At 35.2% G+C, this 23253-nt stretch overlaps 1 protein-coding gene across 1 annotated transcript in view; it reads left to right on the top strand.

Moving 5' to 3' along the window:
• The window catches only part of LOC142343021 (uncharacterized), a 28537-nt gene extending 5553 nt beyond the window's left edge, over positions 1–22984 (top strand). The window contains exons 4-10 of the mRNA XM_075394706.1: positions 1261–1478; positions 4491–4633; positions 6014–6107; positions 12268–12346; positions 16484–16594; positions 18255–18470; positions 22880–22984. Coding sequence (XP_075250821.1) covers positions 1261–1478; positions 4491–4633; positions 6014–6107; positions 12268–12346; positions 16484–16594; positions 18255–18470; positions 22880–22984 — 966 coding nt within the window. The remainder of the gene's footprint in view (positions 1–1260; positions 1479–4490; positions 4634–6013; positions 6108–12267; positions 12347–16483; positions 16595–18254; positions 18471–22879) is intronic.
• Positions 22985–23253: the final 269 nt, after the last annotated feature.

Raw genomic sequence — 23253 nt, 5'->3', positions numbered from 1 at the left:
TAATTAAGGCTTAGAATAGGGATACTGGATAGTCTCTTGAGACAAGGAAGGGATTCTGAAAATTTTAATATCACGAATTGTAGCAAGATTTGTTACAATTTGCAAGTGTTTTTGAATATTTTTGTCCGTTTCTGAGTTTAATGATCATTACAGGCCAATCAAACTTTTTAAGTCTTGAAGATTGGTTTCATGGCAGAAATCCAGAGAAACCAAATTGTTCTAAACCTTTTTTCATTGAGAGTTCTGGAATTTGTTTTTTAAATTTTGCACTTTTATATGATTTAATAACTAACAAGGCTAAAAAATTAGAAGTACTGACGAGTCTCATCAAGGAAAAAATTTCTAGCGCGCTTTCTCTCCTTATCTGGTTGATTTTTCTCTCCTTCTCTTTCTCGTTCACGTTTTACTTTCTCACACTCTATGGCTCTCTCTCTCTCTCTCTCTCTCTCTCTCTCTCTCTCTCCTTAACTCTTTTGTTGATGCCGTATATCAGCTGCTTTTATGTCGTGTGGCATCATCTATTACCCTCATTAACGCTAAATAATAGTAAAAATGTTTTTTAAAATCATATATGACTAAACTAGCACTTTTTATGAAATAATTGTTAATTGCTCTCAAACGAAGTTTGTAGCAATTATAACAATCCTGTTGATCTTTTTATGCGGTTTTTTGCTTGACCGATTTTTCGTCTGACCCATTTGACTTGTCGTTCTAGAACTGAAATAAAGATGTATCGCCACGTGGGCATTAAATTCTGCTAGAGCCTTTCAGATCACTAGTCTCCAAGTATGCAAATCACAGAATTTGTTTCGGAAACTTATCCTTATGGTATGAAGGGCGGTTCTTAGAAATTGATCCTTCTTCTCATCACCTCTTCATTTTTCGCCTCTGTGTTGATGTCTTTTTCTTGGACGGCGGTCTGACAAGGCTCTTTCAAATTGGATGGCTATCTTCCAGACTGTTAAAAGAATATTAAAAGATCTTGCAAGTTGATGAGTAATTTTGCACGATTCTTGCAAGAAAATTGCAAGATCCTGCAGGATAACCGTCTGATTATCCTGGGTTTGTGAGTGGCCCGAGCGCACGCTAGAGCGTTCAATTTACCGCACTAGATGCCAGTAGCGTCAAAAAATGTCTGACAGCTTTATCATCTTTCGGTAAACCTCCTCATGTTGTTTAACTATCAAATGAGAGAAATGAAGCTTTTCCAAAAAATTGACTCGTGTTATGCGAGTAATAATTAAATCTTGATGTTTCAAGTTTTACCGAGGCGACCGCACGAGAGAAGCCAGAACTGTGGCAGTTATGGAGACACTCAAATGTGACACTGAACCCAAAATCAGACTGGAGCTACTTCGTCAATTGACAATTGTGGCCAACTATTGCAGCAGATTGGCACAGAGAGATCATTTCTACAAGAATGCTCTAGAAAATATTGTGTTCAGATGTATGGCCGACTTCACTAAGGACGGAACAACGTATGATCAATTGTGTGTTGCTAATTATCATTCAAGAGGAAAAAATAAAAATGGGTGAAAATTTATTTCGTCACCTTCTTAAGGTGACCGGAATTATAGCATAACAATCGATCAACTCCAAAAAAGAGTTTCTCGTTTATATGGTCCACTTTGCGATGCCACCTGATATTCATGGCCTCTTTTGCAGCCTTAGGGAGATTATAGAATAGGCTACTTATTTTTGCGGACAATGTACACTTACCTAACTCTAAGTTACTAACCAACTCTAGATTCTCCATATCTTTTTTTTGTCGATAATGATGGCTTGCTGGAATGATTGGCTGGAAAACCAATATTTAAACAGATCCCAAACTATAAGTATTGAGGTAGTTTCTGATAGGTGAATGTTTAATTGCTCTCAAACGAAGTTTGTAGCAATTCTATTAGTCCTGTACGTATTTTTATGCGATTTTTCGCTTGACCGATTTTTTGTCTGACACTTTTGACTTTTTGTCCTCAAACACGGGATAAACAGGTAGCGCCCAGCGGGCATTAAGTGCTGTTAGAGTCTTTGAGCTCTGTTACAGCTCAAACTGTATTGGAGACTTATACTTATGGTGTGAAGGGCGGTTCTTAGAGGTGGAAGACACCCCGCACCGTTGACCCCCAACTATTGCCCCCACGCCCACTACGTTGTTGACCCCACCCCCACCACGTTGTTGCCTCCACCCCCCTGTTGTCCACCCCTTTTGGCCATTGATTAGTTTTCAACTTTTTATCACAAATTTTAGCAGTTTTTGTTACCCAACTTGCATTTTTTTTCAAGTTTTTTGAAACTTTGTGTCATTTTTAGGTTTCTTCCGCTTCAAAGGCCACATCACATCCTCTACGGTTTGATTTAGGTTACTGCATAGCTTCTAGATGTATTTGATTATTTTTTCAAGATTTTAACATCAGCAATTTTTAAAAAAATAATTGCAATTTTTTCAAGTTCTTTTTAATCATTTGATTTTTTTATCATTTTTTCCGGGAACAGTGTCCTAGGGAACTCCTTCAGGGCTTGATGATAAGCTGTTGCATAGTTTCTAGAGTTAATGGAGTGGTTACCAATATATTAATGACTCCAGCTTTCGCAATTTTTTGATAAACTTTTTTTTTTTCAAATTTTCAGAAAATTTTTCATCATAATCCATGTATATGGATCTTTACGAGCCAGTGAAACTATTTAAAGCATGAAATAAGGATACTGGAAATTCTCTTGAGACAACTAAATGGTTTTGAAGATTTTAATATCATGAGTTTTAGCAAGATTTTGTGAAAATTTGCAATTGTTTTCAAAATTTTTGAACATTGTTGTCCTTATCTGAGTTTAACGATCATTACTGGCCAACGAAGCTTTTCAAAAGATGCGTTACTTGACATAACTCCAGAAACAGAAATTAGTTTTGAATATTTTCTTTGCGTAATCTCTAAGCATTTCTTTTAAATTTTTCAATATTTTGCAAATATTTGAAATATCAGTTTATTATTTGATTTACTAACAAGGCTAGAAAACTAAAAGTTGTAGAGTCAGATCAAGCTAAAGCTAGTCTCAAAAGAACATCAGAACAACATCAGAACATCAAACAGGAAATCATCCGAAGGTATGCAGGCAAAACCAAAAAACTACTCATTTTCATCACATAACTGTGAACTAGTTTGATTTATATACAGCAAACTTAAAAAGATTTTTTAAGCTTTTCTTTCAGAAAACTACATTTTTTAAAAAAGAGGCGAACGATAAAATCAATTTATTCTGAGTTTCTTTCAAAAACCATTTAAGTTCTTTAAAAAGAGGCTAGTTTTGAAATCAATTTACTTTTTTTAAGCGGTGATATGACATAAGTTTTACGATAATAACATCCGATTTGGAAAAATCTTTGAATAGTTCTGTCTTTTTTTTGTATTGTCTTTTCAAATACGAATACAGTTATTCTGCATTTTTGAGCTCGCAGAAATTACTGCCAGCATTTTGTTTCTGTTCAACTCCAATTAACTACATTAAACTCTATTGCTCGAGCGCAAAAAGCAATCTGGTTTTCTGGATTTCATGTTTAAAACTCTATGAATTCTTTTCTGAAAAAATGGATATGACTGAAAAGGTTGGCTGAAAAAAACTCTAGATTAATCTAACTTGGATTTCAACTGACCAAGTAACTTATGAAAAACATTGGTCGACTGCGGATGACTATGAGAAAATTTTGTCGTGGTATGAGAAGACCACTATCAAACACGAGCTTTTGCTTCCAACGTGATCAATGTCGTTATTTTTTTCTCCTTTTACTGTTTCTATATCCTCTTCGTTCAAATTGTCAAACAACTAGATTTCGTGTTTTTTGATAAAACCCAAGCAAAAGGTTTGTCAAAAATACGTTGTGAACGGAATTTTCATAGAGGCTCTTGCTTATATCCAACAAAGCAGTACTGTTTTGTTCTATTTTGTTTGTTTTTTGAAACTTTTTTATCTCTTCGAAAAACAAAATTGATTTGGAAAACCACGCAAGATCATGCCAAGATCTGATAAATCTTGCTATGAGTCTGAAACGGAAATACAAGCATAGATTTTTTGCCCCCATGCAATGAAATCATTTTTTTGCTCTAGTTCGAATGTATTATGAACAATTTGTGCCTCTGCAGAATGAAATATAGATAATTTTGAAATCCAGACAAAATCTTGTAGGGATCTTCTTGAAAACTATTTTGTGGTTATTGGGAAATAAGATCTGGCTTGGACTTGGAAAAGATGTTGTGGAAATCCAAGATCTGGCTAGGATTTGGAGCAGCAAACTTTTTTGCAAGTTTTTATGGAGCGCTTTCTTCTCAATTCAGCAATTACTTATTTAAGAATTATAAGCTTTTTCTTTGAGATTTCAGCGATATTCAGCGCGTTTATTACGCAGTTTTCATGAAATTCGCCAACCCTGGGTACCGAAAATGCACGCAATAGAAAACGCAATATAAAAAAAACTGTTTTTAATAAAGGGACTCACTTAGAGAGATCAGGAGAGCTGCTAAGAAGATGTGTTTGGAGATTGTGAAGAATGACAAGATGAACGGACACACTCTTCGCAAACTACTCTTTGCACAGGCTATCAGTATGATTGAAAACAGAGCCTCGCCCGTCTTCAAATATGAAGGTAGTTAATAATTCTGGGCAAAATTGATGGAAGGTTTGGACGTTTGGGGGCTGGGGGTTGAGTATGACTTTTACACCATAACGGTATATGGTAATTTTGATGGATAGGCCCACCTGTTATTAGTTTATGCAAACCCTTGTTAATTAGTGGAGAAATATGCATTTTTTTGTTTACACTAAAGATGAAAGCAAACATTTCGTACGCAGGTTGAAAAAAAGTCTCTATGATTCGGCTTCGGTAAAATAGGCCTGGAAAAATGTGACTAACTGTATGTCACTTCCATGGGGAACCCTAGCCTTCCGGGGTCAAGATTTTTTCAGAAATGCACTGGTGACCTCTGAAAAATGTTTTTAATGGATAAATAAGTGGATAAGCCCCTGAAAACGCAATTTTCACATAATTTCAGCATTAACTTAAGTGGAAATCTCCTATTTGCACAATAAATTTGCATAATTTCCATACTTTTTCCTAACCTTCCGCATATTGCTTGCGTAACGTTCACCACACCAGCTGCTTCTCGAACTCCGTTCCCTGAAAAGCCAGCCTCTTCTTCAATTGCCTTACTTGTCCGCAAGGATTAGAAAGAACTCCGACTGTTTGTTTTAGTACTAAAAAGACATGCTTGGCTATTCACAATTGTTTTCCTGCTTATAAGTTCAAGAGTTTAGCAATTCTCTTGATGAAGTTTTCCACCACATTCAGCACCTATTTTGCACATGTTTCATGCCGATTTAATGACAATTTCCAAATTTTCACTTCTTATTATTTCCCACTTATTTGCACCTATCTCACACAAAAAAAAAACAATTTCAGAAAAAAATTCCAAAATTATTATCACTTATTTTGCACATTTTTCACCCAAATTCCTGACGTTCATGAAGGCCAAAAATGGTATGCAGAAAGTTTTGATAGTGATAATGCTTTTAGCATGAAATGAAATAGGGTATTGCAATTTTCCACCAAATAAATAATTTAATGAAAATTGAGTTGAATCGTTTTTCTATGGATTAATCTCTTTATCGGTTTCTTTTAATACTTATGGCAGTCAAATCTATTTTGCAGTTGATTAATTGCTCTAATGTGACGTTTGGAGCAATTATAATAGTCATGTGATCTTTTTCAGTTCAATTTTTTGCAATGCAATTCACCAAAACTGTTTTGAGGAGACAATTTCATGTTGTGAAGGACAGTTTTTGATCTCAAAAGTTTGACACCCCTCAGTCACCCATCCAATCACCCCCCTTCAATCACCTTCTTATGCTCTCTCGATCACCCCGCCTCCCCCCCCCCCCCCCCCAATGCATGCATCCCTAAGCCCCAGCGGACTACTACCGAAGCCAACCGCTCTCCTGACGTTAGTCCGTTAGTCGGATGTTTCAGGCATAGACCTGTGGTTTGACTTGAAACCAGTGAGGAAACATGCACTCGTACTCATGGAGACATTCAAGGACAATTTGAGTGATGAAAGTGCACAGTAAGCGAGCTTAAGCAAGCAGATAACATCCCGGGTCAAATGTCCTCCCTAAAGTCCTCCCATTTTGTTGTAATAGTGGGGTGGGAGTAATTTATCTATGAGGGGTAAATTGATGTAAGAGTGGGGCTGCAATGGGAGGACTTTTGAGGAATTACCCCCACTGACCAAAATTGCTATGTAAGAGTGGGGTGCAATGGGCTGCAATGGCAGGACTTAAATAATACGATCCACTCTCAACTGCCATAAATATAATGCTGTTGCAAATTCGTTATAAATGTGGGTTGCATGTGCATGTGTTTGTTTGTTCGCTTGTATGTCCGTGTGTGTGCGCGTGTAGATGATTGGGTGCATGAAAGTGTGTATGTGGGTGTAGGTGTGCAAGCGTCTGTGTGTGTGTGTGTGTGTGTGTGTGTGTGTGTGTGTGTGTGTGTGTGTGTGTGTGTGTGTGTGCGTGTGTGTGTGTGTGTGTGTGTGTGTGTGTGCGTGTAGATGCGGGTGTGTTTAATTGCTCTCGAATGAAGTTAGATGCAATTATTTTCAGCGAGTTGGTCTTTTTACGACTCAAAAAGGAGTACTGAGATTCTACAGGTGGTTACGAGTCAAAAAAGAGTATTGGGATCCTACAGATTTATTTTTAGCTGCAGCAAGGTTGTTCCTGACTTGTAAATTTGACTTTTGTTTTCAAGAATTTCTGTTTTAGAACCTTGACGGGACAAAATTCGGGGAAACAAACCATCTCGGAAATAAACCCTCATTTTAAAATTGAATTTTGGTCGTGATAAATTGTTCGGTTGTGATAGTTTCATATCAAGTCCCTCGGGCCGCTGAGACATGGCCATGGCCCAGAAGGCATGGCCAAATGAGCTAAATGCGCTGCTCTTTAATAGTAAAGTTGGGTTTATTTCCGTGGGGGTTTGTTTCCTATCTAAAAAGTTGTTTTTTTTTCCGCGGGGTTTCGGGTTTTTCCGCAACCGCAATAGTTTGGTTACTAATACATGGTGCATAGAGGTACTGCAGATATGATGAACTTGGATGGAATCAAAAAATCTCAAAGTGACGAACTGAAATTCTCAACTTGAGTATAATATTACCAACAGTTCCAAATTACTTTATATTACAAGCTAATCGACTGTTAAAGTCCAATGTACGAAAACAGAATTCAACGTTCTTAAACAGAAGTCAAAGCTCGCAAGCAAAAGTCAAAAATTAAATTCATGAACAAACTTGGGTCAACTAAAAAAACAAAGCCTGTAGAATACAGTAAACGAATCGAAGATTCGTGCAATATAATTTCTAAATCAAGGAGAAAGAGTCACTGTTCTACTCTATCGAAACCAATAAAGAGAAAAGCATAAACGCCTAATAGAACTATGATGTAAGTAGACTTGGGGGGGGGGGGGGGGCAGGTAGTCAAGGATAGTCAGGTGGGGAGATAGGAGAAGATAGGCGAGAGTGTGTGTTGGTGGCAGGTTCCATAATTGGGATAGAAAACTGTTATGGGAAGAAATTTTCTCAAAATGACCCTTCGAATTTAGCAGCACCAACCTGATTTACCCCTCCCATACTCCCCCATCCTACCCCCCACCAACACTCCCATCTTAAACCCACAAACTATACCCCACCTAGCCTTCCCCCACCTACCCGCTCCGACAACTACCCCCCCCCCCCACCCTAATCAGTCGATTGTTAAAACGGATGTAAATGTAATTGCCAAAAATCATTTCTCATTGTTTCAAACATATTTTAGAATTTATCAAGTATTTTTCATTTTTTCTTTTTACTTTCAAAGAGTCTTTCTGTTGGCAATTTTTTGGTGACCTTCAATTTGATTGGTACCAATCACAAGATTTTCCAAGAAAGAACATTTTTTTAAGTCAACTTTCAAAATAATTTTAAATAATGTATAGTTAAGATCTGGCTATGAACTTTGCTGCTAAAATGAAGATCATGAGCTGTTGATTGACCATGTTTCGTGGGAATAAACGAATTACGTTTACTTTTACAGATTTCTTCACTTTTTAGTTTTAATCTTATAAGGTGCCTTTAGTTGCACATTTATTCATTGACTGAAAAAAAATAGTATAAATTGTCTGTAATTGAAAGTTGTTGTGACTTTCAAAGACAAAAAGTACTTCCTAAATTAATTTTCAATAACGTTTGACGTCGCTTTTTCTCGGCCGTATTTTGTCAGGTTGTGTACCGTTTTTGAGGTTTTGTTTTTCTAGCGCCAAAATTATCGTCGCAAAGTTTTCATAATATTTTCCTGATAATGACTAGTTTGGAACCGCTAATTTCAAATTTAATTTTTTTTAGATTTTACCCCATATGCCTCGTTTTTCCCTCAAATGCCTCTATATAAAAAAAGCTTTAAAAATGGCGAGTTATCAAATTTCAGACTTTAATTTTTCCTGCTTCGTTTTATTTCATTCCTCCTTTGTTCGAATTGAACATTATTTTGGAACAAAAGATTGTATAATACAGATGAATTAACTTAAACCTAATTCAATCATTTAATCGGGTCAATTGCGGTTTTTCTCTGCTAGAATGAAAACTCAATATTTTTTAGTTGTTTTGGATTGTAGAGTTTTTCTTCTCTTCTTCAGTACTTCAAGCTAGTTCTGTTGGGATTTGTTGTTTTAGCGGTTATGTCTAGTTTTTGTATTCATTGGTTTGATTTTTTGAATTTTGAGTTGTTTCTGATCAAGATAATTAGTTGATTTAATCACTATCTGACCTATTTTTGCCTGTTTCTTTAACATTATTTGGCAAAATCTATTGTTTAAATGCTCTCAAACGAAATTTATAGCAATTATATTGGTCTTGTTGTCCTTTTTAAGCAATTTTTTGCTTGATCAATTCCTCTTAAGACCCATTTGACTTTTATTTCTCAAATACGGGATTAACTGTTAGCGCCCAGTGGGATTTAAGTGCTTTTAGAGCTTTTCAGCTCATTAGTCTCCAAGTATGTGAGTTACAGAAACTTTTTTTGAGACTTAAACTTACGTTGTCAAGGGTGGTTGATAGAGATTGAACCCACCCCCCCCCCCCCAGCAACCACTCCCCATATCAGCCCACCTCATTTCATCCCCCATCCCCACTCCTGCACATCGTTCAGGTCGTAAGGACACCGTGCAGCCAAAGATCCCTCCTACCTTTGATCCCACCCCTCCCCTCAGCCCCCCAGGTACACCCCCCCCCCCACTGCTCTCAGCTCACACCCCTCCAACTAACCTAGAGAAAGCCTCACTAATCTGTAGCTAGCTACTGACGAATCTAACCGTTCGCTGATTGCTAGAGAGCAATTCACTCCAACGTTAGACTGTTGTTTTTTTAATTTTTTTTTTGTGTTCAGACAGGAACGAGGAAAAATTTATGTGATGCTGTACTGGGCAGAAAATGATTATAAGACAATGAAATTTTTATGAAACAAACATGACAAACTTTCAAAATTTTCCCAGATTATGGATTTTGACCTTCTTTTGATTTATGATTAGAGTGTCTCAGCGTGATATTCAGCAATTCTATTATGGAATGGAAGCAATTTTAAAAAGGCTTTAATCAGAATACTTGTCGGCACGTATAGGTTGCCTTGTAGGGATTTTCGTTTATGAAATTATTTCAAATCTTCATTTTTTCTAACTTTTCACTTTATGTAAATATTGTATTTTTTAACAATCAGTTGCAAATTATTCGGCTTGTGACTGACGACTTATATTTTTTTTTAGTTTTTATCAGAAGACGTCCTTTGTTTCGATTTAATTCGCGCTTAATATTCAAACGACACAATTTGCTTGTTTTTCATGCCGATCCTTCACTGCTCATTTACTGCAGTTTTGTGAGTGACGTAATTTTGTTGTCTTAATTACACATGATTTCACAACTGCACTGAGGCATTAAATTTAAAATCATGAACAACTTCCCTCAAAAATTGAAAGTTTTTTATACTACTTTAAAGGCCACTTATGTTTATTCTAAATTGTCATTACGTGGTCACTGCGTGAAAGTTCATTTATAAAGACCTGATTTTGTCGGGTTTTATGACGACCTATGTTTTCAGATAAGAGTTTTAAGCGAGAGTGTGTGGAAACGAGTGACACTCGGCTAATTAGTTTGAATTTGCTTAAACCTACGCTTTTCTCATTAATACAATATCTAATTACAGAAATGACATAAAACCAAATTGGTGATTAATTTCGTGGGTTTCCGTCTTATTACTAATAGCGGATTCAGACGACAAGTAGCAATTTTGCAATTAAACAGATTAGATCATTGTTCACAAGATAATTTAGGTCTTTTGAATTGAGTCCCAAGTTATTACAAATGAAATTCGGGAAATTAAATTTTTAGCTAATTGCATGCTCAAGGTTGCGGGGATTGGTTAGTTTTTTTAGTACCCGTGACAAAATGTTAGCGTTTTACGCGTTGCAAACAACTTTTTTCCAAGTTTTACATAACTATATTCCATCATTGAAAATGATATATGATTCGTGAAAACTGGGGGCAAAGTTATGTCACTGAAATTCACAGAACCCAAAATTTAAATTTGCTTTTTCGGACATTGGCCATGTTATAAATTGTATATCTATCTGGAGGGGACTCATATGCAAGAAATAAAGGAGGTTATTCGAAATAGAGCGTGCTGAACAAATCAACAAGCAATTTCAATTTTTTAAAACAATTTTGGGGTCTTGAATTTATATAATTGTATTATAAATTGTAATAATATATATACTTGTATCATCATCAATGTTCTAAGGCTCCTAAATTGATTACTTTGAAAAATTTTTCCTCAATGATTTTATGTAATTTGCATTTCGAATTCCAATCCGTACCGAAGCCCCAGAGCCTATCAGGCCTGATTCAGAGATTTCACAGAGATTTTACAGAGACCCATGTCTTGGCATCTATCTGCCATGACTTGGGTCTTGGCAGATAGATGCCAAGACTTGGGTAGGGGATCCAAGACCATGGATTTCTCTGGGCAGAGAGAGGCCAAGACTTGGGTTTTTTGGGAAGAGCAGTACCAAGTCTTGGGTTTCTCTGAGCAGAGTTAAGTTTATGTTAAAAGTGTAAAAGTGCCCCTGAAACTAAAAAAAAATGCAGGATTCTAACCCTCTGTCCAGATAAATCAAGTCTTCGATCCTTTCTGCAAAACGAAATCCCAAGTGTCTCTTGTCTTGCCTCTTGTTTGCCTCTTGCGTGCCAAGAACTCACCAAGTCTCGGGTCTACTCCAGTGGCCCAAGACTTGGCCTTTCTCTTGACAGAGAGACCCAACCCGGGCCTAGGTTTCACCCATATTTCACCTCTAATTAGCGGATTAGGGTGTAATCAGTTTTCCACTACTATTTATCCAATAACAGAGTCTAAGGGTGTAATTTTAAAATATTGCACTGTAATTACACTCTTTTATCCACTCTTTTTACACTCTTTGCAAAGATTGTAATTAAGGGTGGAATGATAAAAGATTACTCTCTTTTTCGCACCCCTATGCTAAAGTATCAATTTTTTTACACTCTTACACTCTTGTTATTGAGAGAGTGCAATTTATGGTGGTCTTATAAAAAGACTCTAGTGTTCTCTTAGCAGCCTTGTATTTGATCTGATCTGACTCAGAATCAGGCCTGGGACCTTCTCTGATTTTTTTTTCGCTGAATCAGGCCTGATTGTCGTTGTAGATATGGTACGGAACCCGAAAACGTTGTTTAGTTGTCAACGGTGAAAATAACACAAATTTATGAGGTGTAGAACTAAAGACGAAGTCTTCATTTTGTAGGATATTATAATCAACAATTTTTGCTATGATAAGATATTTGACTGTAGCACATTTAGGTATTTGTCAGGCATCGCCTGTGTTGCATTTGCATATAATGGGGATTTGAGTACCGTTCGTTAAGATCTAGAGGGGCAAGACATATTTAGATTTTAGCTCAATTCGCTGGAATTACAACTTAATTTTTTGAGCATGTATACCAGCAACAAAATACAACATAAATATGAGTTGACAAGCAAAATTTTGCAAATCAAACACAAAGCAAAACAGAAACAATTCTCAAAGCTCTTTGTTCATATTAAACCATTTTAAATGATCTTCAGATTGTACGGAAAAAGTTGAGAAATGGACGTAATGAGCGGAAATTAATACATTTGCTAATTTTTCAGGAATGAAGCTACCCGCTCCTACTATTGCTCTAAGCTGAAGGAGTTCTGTCTACTTCTCAACTACTCTCAGTTCAAGCAGGTCAGCTAAAGTATCACCTTTTCTTGTTTCTCTTTAAAAAATGGGAAAATTCAAGTTTTTACGAGCAAAGTGTTAATATCAAAAATGTGAGCATATAGTTTTTATAACAAGTTGTAAACAAACGAATGAACTTTTATGTTGTAATAATAAAATAGTTTAATTAGCCTGATGAGAGGTGAGAATACTATACATTATGATTAATACAAATCACTATAAAAGTGAAAACGTTGACTTAAGTTAGTTACATTCTACAGGGCGGAAAAGATTTTGAAAGAGTTTGAAGATCTGAATGTTCTGCTTGGAGCATTCTGAATACGTAAATCTACAGTTTATTTTTTTTTAAATTTTGTTTACTTGTTCAACAAAATGATAATTGTCGCAACTGTTCTCAAAAATAGTCGAGAAATCGTCGGAGTATTTGCCTTGAAAAAGAAAAATTGCCATAACTGTGGTTTACAGTATCATTTTGCTCCATTGTGCTACATTATTACAATACCTGATCGTTCATCGAAAGAGATATTAGATGGATTTTTCAACTTGATATTAATGAACCGTAAAACTTGTTCCAGGAGAACTAGACCAAAAATTCTTTGAGGCAAAAATAATGCCAAGAAAACCTCTAGATTAATTTGGGTTACATTTAAACAGATCCCTGAAAAATTCCATGCAAGATTCAGATTTTTAATTCAAACTTTCAATAGCTAATTGCGAATGTTAGTCAACGATTGGTTTGTTTAATTACGTGACCGATATCTGAGAAAGAAATTTTGCGATTTATGGAATTGAGTGACGATATTTCGTCTAAATTTTTACGTTTTGAAAGATTTTAGTTACGCAGAACGTGGAAATAAATTTGTTATGTTTTAAAAAAATACTTAAAAAATGTTACTTGTATTCACGTATAAACTTAACCTAATTCCACGACTTTGAGAATCCAATTAACCTATTTTTTTCGAATTTCGTTAGTGATTGCTTGAGACCCTATTGAAAGACTAAATTATTCTATAGAACAGACCTATTCAAACTGCTAATTGTCTTCATAATCCCCAACTATTTTCGAGAGGGACATTTCTGAGATGAATCAACAGCTATGATTTTGTCCATTTTGGTATATTTTGACAATATCTTTGTAATTAGATGCTTCAACAGTGGAAAAAAGTTGACGCTTGGAAACTAATGTGTTACGGCATAGAATTTAGTTACAAAATATTGTGCGTAGCTTTCACATTACCTTCAAAAACGCGCTTAAAAAATATGAAAAAATACAGCCAATTTTGAAGCAAGTTTGAACAAAAATGAGCAAAAATTGAGTATGTATGCCATCGAGAGATATATCAATTTCATTGTCGCAAACATTATTTGAGAGGATTAACTTAACCAGTAGATTTTTTTGCGGATTGAAGTCAGCAAAGAACTAGCTGTGCTTTTAATGATCAGAATTTCATTACTATAATATAATTAAAATTATTAAAAATTTTCTTAATTGGTTCAAGCATTGATTTGAGGAGTCCCTTGCTTTCGCGGGAAATTAGAGTTTTTCGGATAAAAGTTTGACATTTATCTATGTAATAATTACCTTTAATGAAGATCAATCAAGTAACTTTTGACAAACAGAAAACCTTGATGAGGTTTTTTCACGGTTCTTTTTTTAAACATAAAGCTAAATTAAATGGTTCAACGGTGAATTATTGTAAACACAATTCCTGAATTTCTTGATGTTTTTATATCAGTTATCATTTTGTTTATAATTTTTCTTTTTTTCAAGTAAGCCGACCGATGAATCTGAAATATAAAAAACCCCAAAAATAAAAAGGTCATTTTCTTTGATGCATATTTTGGAAAACAGATTAACTGTTTAATAGTTAGTTATTTGAGTTTAAGGAATAGAACAGTTACATCTACATAGTTCCTAAGGTCTGTATCCCGAGGTCCAAACTCATTTAAAATTCTTCCTCATATTGGACTTGACCCTATATTGCACACTGCAGAAAAATTACGTCAATTTTGATTAAAACCTTTTAAGAAATGATTTTCATTATTTTCATAAAGTAAACTTGTATATTCAATAACCAAATAAATTTGCCAAATAAAAGAAATCAACAGTCCTAAGTATTACGTTCTAAACATGGAAATATATATTGGAATTTATGAAGATGCTCATGATTGTCGATGATTTCAGTACTATGTGCAAAAAAGGCAATATGGTGAACACTAAGCTCAAACGTACAGCATTGAAACTCTTTAAGCATAATCAAACAACAGACATGAATTTCTTTAAAAAACTTAAAAAAGTCTTCAAAAATTGCAAAAAATATTTATTTTGGAAATTTAGCTCTGCCTGAGCTATAAAAATCAATAAAAATATAACAAGCAACCAATTAGCTTACGTAGCTTACTTATACTCGAAAACATAAACAGAATGTGCAGAATGTGCAGATAACTGATGGTTTTAAGAAGAAGGAAAGTCAATCAGAAAATGAGTTACCAAAATACAGTTTTACCTGCATTTATATGACTTTGTTCTTCATTTTATCCTCAAGAGAGCGTTCTGACAAAATGCGGAAATATGCTTAAAATGAGTGAATTCGAAGTGATTAACACATATTCATACATAAAATCCTTGATAACATCATAATTTTTAACAGGAAACATATAATATCTTATCATCTCGACCAAGAGGCAGAAACAAAAATTACAACATATGAAGATCGGAATCAACCTTTCTCTAAAATTTCTTCAAAAAGTGGTATCAAGTATAAAAAACTAATGGATGCAAACGGTCAAATGAAACTCCCTTTGACCAATAAAAGTAACGCTTGGACCTGTAGTCAGTGAATCTAATTGGCAAAACATGAAAATTAGATGGACTTATTGTCCATTAGAAAGTTACTTGGATCTCTCATTTTTGAAACCAATTGCCATGAAAACAAAAACATCAACAGTAATGGCGAAACACAAAATTTCAGTAGTTTTTTTAAAGCAGAGCGTGCAAGTTATTGAAGCCGATACTTTCAAAAAAAATTTCCAGAAATAATTGAAATATTTCTTCATTGGGCAACCAATTGGAACAATCTTCAATGAACTATTTCATATGGAAAAAAGAAAGGAAAATAGTTCAAAACCTGAAAAATCACTAATTTTGAAAAAACAAAAGACAAATAGTATTAATGTCACAGATACCATTAGCTATATACTGGAACACTAAATTTTGTTCAGTAATGCCTAAATGGAAAGGCTGATGTGGGTTTTCACTACTAACACTAAATGCACGGCAAAAAAAATACAGGAAAACTCATATATTCATTAATGCCATTTGAAACAGGTAGTGGTGTATAAAACATTAGCTAAGAAATAAAAACATCCAATGATTTCATTTAGCTGAATTAGCGAGTCGATAACACTTGCTTCTAATGATATTAAGAGATAGGAAGACAAAAAGAACGACAAAACGGGCAAAACTCAAGAATACACTGTTATTTCTTGAAAACAATTAGTGTCGAAGCTCAAAAAACTGTTGGATGCTTATTGAGGTTTACACAATTGTATCTGTACGCCATTAGAAACACATGTAAGAGCATTATTAGCAATCGTGTAGGAATATCATAACTTAAACTGCCGACCATGAAAAAATTTGAAAAAATATGCTCAGACATCATTTCTTGCACCACTTTCAAAGTTTTTTTTTAAAAATGCACCATCTTATACTATATGCTTCTTGGCTCCCTTTACCACTACAGCGTGATAAGAATCACTACTCTAAATGTGACGTCTTATTGGCCTCCAAATATCAAACAAATATGTGTGAACAGATATTTAAAAAGAGACAGTGCTCGACTAATGCAATTCTTTTGGATTGTAATTAACAGGAACCATCTGAAAGGCATCAAGGAAGTTTTTTTGGCAAAACCAAGATTTCTAATTGATTATTATGAGCCGGAAAAGCTGTTTCTATGAGAAAAAGAGCAGAACTTCCTCCTTTATTTTATTCTACTCACATGAAAGAAAGTATAGTTAAATTTTGGTTGAATTTTTATCCTTGAAGAAACCCATTTTTCTTTCAAATATGATATAGCATCGATGTCCGTGCACTTTGATTTGGTTTTCTTTTCTTTGTTCTTCAATTGGAATATTATGAAGGATTTCATGAAGCTGCTCATGTTGTTGGCGGAGGACACTGATTCGAGTGTGAGAATGAACGTGGCTCCTGTCATTGTAGAGATTGCAAAGCTGGCTCCAAACAGAGATCAAGTGAGTGGACTCCTGAACAAAACTTACAAGGCCTCGACCTCCACCTATGAAAATACTTTAAAAGTCTAGTGGGGCAAGGATGGGTTGGATAATAATTTTAAATAAGCGGTCCTAGTTTGAGTCTTTTCATGTGTCGAGCTGAATTGTTTTGAGGCATATTAAAACGCAAGTAGTCTAAGGTGTCTTATTTAAGCATAATATTTTTTAGTATCATTTTTTGACATCTTCTGAATTGCTCTCAGACGAAGAGTGTAAAAATTGTATGCAAAATATTGCAAAATGCATTATTTGCATGCAAAATACATGCAAAATGCGTGACCGATCAGATTTTTTGAGAGCTTCGGGTGTTTTTGACTGCATAGTAGCGTGGCAGTTGCATCTGCGGCCACTGTATATGTCAACTCTTAAGGTCAACTCTTAAGATACTCAGAAATTCAAAAAAAACATCGTATACCAAGAAATCATGAATTCAAAAATTTGTCAATCTAATGTTATTATAATGAGATCCTTTCAGGTTTATTAAAATTAGATAGCTGATATCAGGAGTTTTCCATCTCTGCCTTCCTAGTGAACTGAAACTTGGTACATCTTGATAAGAAACATACTAAATCTTGGTAAATCTTGCCAAGATATTGCCCTGGAACATACCAAGAAAGCATCAAGATATGTACGAACCTGCATGGCTTTGCATGGCTGTCAAGAAACAAGATCTTGGCAAAATTTCCCAAGAAAGATTAACCATGCCATGGCAAGATATATCAAGGATTCAAATTTGCCTGAATGATTCTAATTACTGCAAAAAAAAACAAATATCTGGTTCGAAAATGTTTTGCTGAATAAAATTTATGCTATTGCTGTGTTACCTCCTTTAATGATCCAAAAGCGTCTCGACTATATCATTTAAGAATTCAGTGTATTCTTTTCTTTAGCTTACAGTTTGTGTTTCGGCCAACTATAATTCAGATTGCTTTGATTTACAATTCTAGACGTAGAATTTAAAGTTTAGTTGAAGAGTTGTTGTACTAAATCTGTTGTCTTTCAATTAAACAAACAAATTTCCGCTGACTAATAACACATTTTTGACAGTCACAACAGGATAGTTTTAACTGCACAGATCTCGTTTATGTTTCGACTTTGTGGAACTACGCGAGATCTGCGCCTAAAACTATGTTTTTTTCTGTCTGATCATAATCGCGGTTTTTTGGGTTAATTTTGCGTTACTTTGAATTGTCGTATTGTCGAGTCATAGTTGTATATCGTTGAAAAGTTGAGACATAAACGCGTTGCATCGCGCTGGTTCTCACCACTTCGAGTCATGGGTAAGTTTTTGTCTGGACTGTCTGGTCATGGCCAATTTTTGTGCCAAGAACAAAAAAAATGTGCCAAGAATTATCAAGATCTTATCGATCGAGTTACGCCAAGAAAATTTCTTGACATATCTTGATAAGATCTTGTCAAGATCTTATCAAGGTGTTCCAAGAAATGTTTGTCTATCAAGATCTTGACAAGATGTCCCAAGTTTTGCAAGGGTTATCAAGATCTTACAAGACATGGCATGGTTTATCAAGTTTCTTTTCACTGGGTAAGGATATGATTCCCAGAAATGTATTTTGATAAAAAGGGCGTAAAATATTTAAAAAAATCGAAATTTTGTTTCTAGGAGGATATTCTGATTCCGATGTATGACGATCTCCTCAATGACTCGTCTCGTCTTGTCAGAAACTCTGCTTACGAAATGCTGGGCGTGATGATTTTCTCAACCAGGAAAACTTCTGCTGGCTACAGAAGACCAAGATCAATTTCACTTGCTTCATCGGCTGCGAGGTCAACTAAAACTCGGGATCGGGAATCACGCTCTCCAAATCCATCAGAAAAGGTGATCTAATATGCTGGGAGTAGTTTTTCAAAAGTCCCCCACCGCAGCAGCACTTTTTTAGCACTGCTTTTTCATAGCATGACTCTTTCACGTCATTTTATCCCTACTAGCATATTACAATCAGCTAGCTCATACATGAAAATGGGAGACATTCAGGGTCATCATTAAATGTGGAACCTTATTTTTAAAACTCTGATCAGTGAGAAAAGTTCCAAGCTATATAACGATGCGGATAAAGCCGGTAAAAAAGGACTAAACCTCAAAAATCTATACCGCGTTATTATGGATTTTCCGATGGCTCACACGTACGCAACTCATGGCGACAACGGTTCATTCAATAAGCGGTATCCGTTTTTAATAGCCGCCGTCGGCCTCAACACGGCTATTATTTAGGCACTCTCCTCTTGTACAATTCAAAGAATTTGAATTGTATTGGGTGCTGTCTTTTTTTAAGATCTGTTCACACATTTTTTGAAGTCTAATCGGAGTGGTGATTTTGGTCACGCCGAAACAGGAAGTGGAGCAAAAAAGCGAGTGGTCTTGCTAAGTGAAATTTTTTTACTCGAATTTTCAAGTGGAGTAAAAAAATGATGGTTAAACTAAAATTTGGTTTTCTTGGTAGTGGTTTTTTGTTCACATGCGGTAATTTCACTTTGCTTTTTACTGTATTTTCAATCATGCGGATTGCGTTTTTCGTCTAAGTGATTTTCCCAATCCATTCAAAGTTGCTTCTAGGCCTAGTTTTGAATTTCTCGCTAGCGGTTTTTTGTTCACATGCAGCATTTGGACATTGATTTTCTTTTTTCTTAAATTTTTTATCTGTTTTTTTAAATGGTTTTCACAATTCTCATATATACCATTCTAGGTCTAATTTTTGTTTAGTCAAGGAAATTTCTGTGATTTGTAAGTCAGAAATTCTCCTGTTACATATTTTTTTAATTCGCTTTAATTTTTGATCACGTTTTTCATATTACATAGGTCACAATTTTTACGCTTGACGCCTGCCTTATTTCACTCACTGTTTCACTGAATGGATTTTAAGTTATTTAACGCATTGAATCATGGAATGTACTGAATACGGTCAAGAGAACAAAATCAAAAAACGGGATAAACCGATAAAGGCCCATTAGGTCTTAGTGCATTAGGTTATCGAAGTTCATTAGAGCGATTGCTTGCGGGAATCAGTATTGAAGAGCCGCAAGGTAAAAACCTGGACTCTGCTTAAATTAAGATATTAACTGAAACTACACACCAAATTATAACAGTCTTTGATACTCTTATGCGTCATGTTCGTCAACGGAGGCTATTTTCCGGCAATCGGTCGGCTATGTTTTTGATCATCAGATTAATTGAAGCAGCTAAGGATCAAAAATTTAGGGTGTAAGAGCAAAAATGCTCTGAGCAAGGTATTAAGTTTGTGCCATTGGCAGCGGAAGTATGAGTTGGTATGACTTCAATTCTCAAAAAGACATAAAAACGAATAGCCTGACTTTCAGAGAGCAGGAGCTATTAACGGAAAGGATTTTTCATTGCATTTGACAGGCCCGATCAGCCATTCTCTGTAGTTGTAATTCGAGAATCCGCGGTAATTTTGCTTGCCCGCGCGCAAAAAGATTCTCGGATGTTTTTAAAGAGCTTTAAACACACAACAGCAAAGTGAAATTATTCAAATGGGTCTATCTAGGGGCTACAATTATCATTTGCAATCACGAGTTTCTATTTTTCGCTGTGATCAAATTGGGAGAAAAGAAGAACCATACTTTTCATGTGTGAAAAAGTGAAATGGACTGATGAAAATTGATTCACAAAACTGTTGAACTGCTGTTTTGATAGAACTAGTCATTGTAACCAAGTTCATTATTTAAATAAGAAAAAAAACATTAATCCAGAATCATTTTTGCCGAAGAGAAAAGTTGACGTATGAGCTTTTCAGTTTACATATGACCTTTCGTTTTCAAAAATGTTTCTGGTGACACCGGTTCTTCTAAAACAATATTGTCGTTTTTTAAGCGAAGATAATTTTGATTTTTGTGGCATATGATGTCAAATTTTTATGAGGTCAAATTTAATGATATCGAAAGTTTAGGGCGTAAGTGGAAAAAAGATCTCAGCAAGGTATTACTTTCAGAGAGCAGGAGCTATTAACGGAAAGGATTTTTCATTGCATTTGACAGGCTCGATCAGCCATTCTCTGTAGTTGTAATTCGAGAATCCGCGGTAATTTTGCTTGCCCGCGCGCAAAAAGATTCTCGGATGTTTTTAAAGAGCTTTAAACACACAACAGCAAAGTGAAATTATTCAAATGGGTCTATCTAGGGGCTACAATTATCATTTGCAATCACGAGTTTCTATTTTTCTCTGTGATCAAATTGGGAGAAAAGAAGAACCATACTTTTCATGTGTGAAAAAGTGAAATGGACTGATGAAAATTGATTCACAAAACTGTTGATCTGCTGTTTTGATAGAACTAGTCATTGTAACCAAGTTCATTATTTAAATAAGAAAAAAAACATTAATCCAGAATCATTTTTGCCCAAGAGAAAAGTTGACGTATGAGCTTTTCAGTTTACATATGACCTTTTGTTTTCAAAAATGTTTCTGGTGACACCGGTTCTTCTAAAGCAATATTGTCGTTTTTTAAGCGAAGATAATTTTGATTTTTGTGGCATATGATGTCAAATTTTTATGAGGTCAAATTTAATGATATCGAAAGTTTAGGGCGTAAGTGGAAAAAAGATCTCAGCAAGGTATTACGTTCATGCCATTGGTAGTGAAAGAATGATGTGGTATGATTTCAATTTTCCTGATGTCAATTCCCTTTTATGATGTCAATTTTAATACAGCCTGTACTCATGGACTTTTTTAAATTGGTCACATTCAACAAATTCTAAAACCAACTGGTTCGCAACGCTTCAATTAGGCCAAATAGATTATAGGAGTTTATTTACAACTGCTGTTTGAAGTTTGTTGACAATTTTGTAGTGCTGCAATATTTTTTTGCATATTTTATGTTTGACCGTTTTTGTTTTCTTGATTGTTTTTTCTGCATCTGACAATTTGAGTTTCGCGTGATCTATATTGTCTATTTTGTCTATGATTTTGTGCAGCTGAACAAAATTTGACGGATGTTTAACATATTCATAGGCCTTCGAAAATGTTTCACGTTTAATTTAACTCTAAGTACTAAGAGTGGTCAATAATGACTTCTAATAACGTCATTTTCCCCCTTTGTTGAACGTACCGCCCCCCTCTGCCTTCAAACGACCTCCCCCATTCCCGGGTCGAGATGTCAGTGCCGTTTCAGCACTATATTTTGTAAGAAGTGCGCTGAATGTGCTAAAATTTTGTAAGAAATGAGCTGACTGCGCTGAAATGCGCTGAAATGAGCTGAAACGCGCTGATTTTTCAAAATTTTCAGCGCAATCTAACATAATTTTGCGCTGAAATGCGCTGAAACTTTGTAAGAAATGTAGTCAAATTTCAGCGCATTTCTTAAAATTAATTAGTGGAGTTAAACGCTTTTTGACAACGATTCCTCGATTTCGAACCATTTAGTTTTCCTTATAAAACTATTAACTTTTTCTTGAAAAATTTCTTAAATTAAATAGGAAGAAGTTCAGGAATCTTTGGTGCAGTGGATTGGGTGAAGGCTGCGGCAAAGGAGAGTAGGGTGCGACTCTCAGTGATAGCTATTTTTTGAAAACTCAGCGGTTTTCAGCGCGTTTCTTGCAAAGTTTCAGCGCTTTTCAGCACATTTCAGCGCATTTTTATGTAAGGTTTTTGCGCTGAACTTTTTGAAAAGTCAGCGCATTTCAGCGCATTTCTTACATAAATTTTCTCGACCCGGGTTGAAACGGACTACAATAAAATCGAGTTCAGCGCCGATAGAGGGTTTATGTTTATCAGTTATATTTTCGGCCTAGCTATTTTCTAATCAAAACGATTGATGACAAATTATTCTGAGATAATCGTTGGACAAGATCTGTTAAGAATACGCAGGTAGGTTAGAAGGTTGAAAGCAAACAACAAAGTGAACAAAATATACAAGGTGAGCAAACTGTTGAACTTGAACTTGACTGAAAATACCAAGTCTCGAGAATCAGAAAGATCAACAGCAGTTTTTGTTTAAAACAGATCTTAGGAACAGCTTAAGTTCCAGAGCTTAAGATTATTTGGCATTATGTTCAGCACGATAGACTTGCAAATATTAGATGATGTTTTGAATCTAGTACTTTCTAGTGGTTGCGCTTTGATGCGATTACCCTCTCAGTATCCATTAGGAAAACTTTGCATATAATTTGTCAGATCTTTCACAATCAGAATATCTGAAACACTAGAATATTTACTGCGTCTACAAAACTTTGACGCTCCAAAATAGGTCTGGTTAGATTGAAAATAATTTTTTTCAGATGACGAACAGCCGAAGAAATGGGAGATTGAACAACAGGAACAGTAAGTTTACCATACACCTCAGTGTCATCTTGAAAAACAGAATACAAGCCCAACAAAGTTAAGTTTTCAAGTTCTTAAAAACTATGTGAACAGTTCGAAAAGGTATTTTAATAGCCAAACAAACCTCATATAGACAACATTGCTTTTAAACAACTTTTCAACAACTCAGCGAAGTTAGAAATGAACAAGGCGGCTCGTTAATGTGCGTTCGCACATGATGTTCCGACCCGAGCTCATCTACATTTTTGACTAAAATGTCAACCAAATCAAGAGATAACAAAAATAGATGTTTGAGTTTAAAACAATCGTTACACATTCTATCTACTAATTG

Source organism: Convolutriloba macropyga, chromosome 7 (genome assembly GCF_964194025.1).
Source record: "Convolutriloba macropyga chromosome 7, txConMacr16.3, whole genome shotgun sequence".
Classification (NCBI taxonomy): Eukaryota; Metazoa; Xenacoelomorpha; order Acoela; family Convolutidae; genus Convolutriloba; species Convolutriloba macropyga.
Note: the sequence above shows the minus strand (reverse complement) of the source record. Positions and strands in the feature narration are given on the sequence as shown.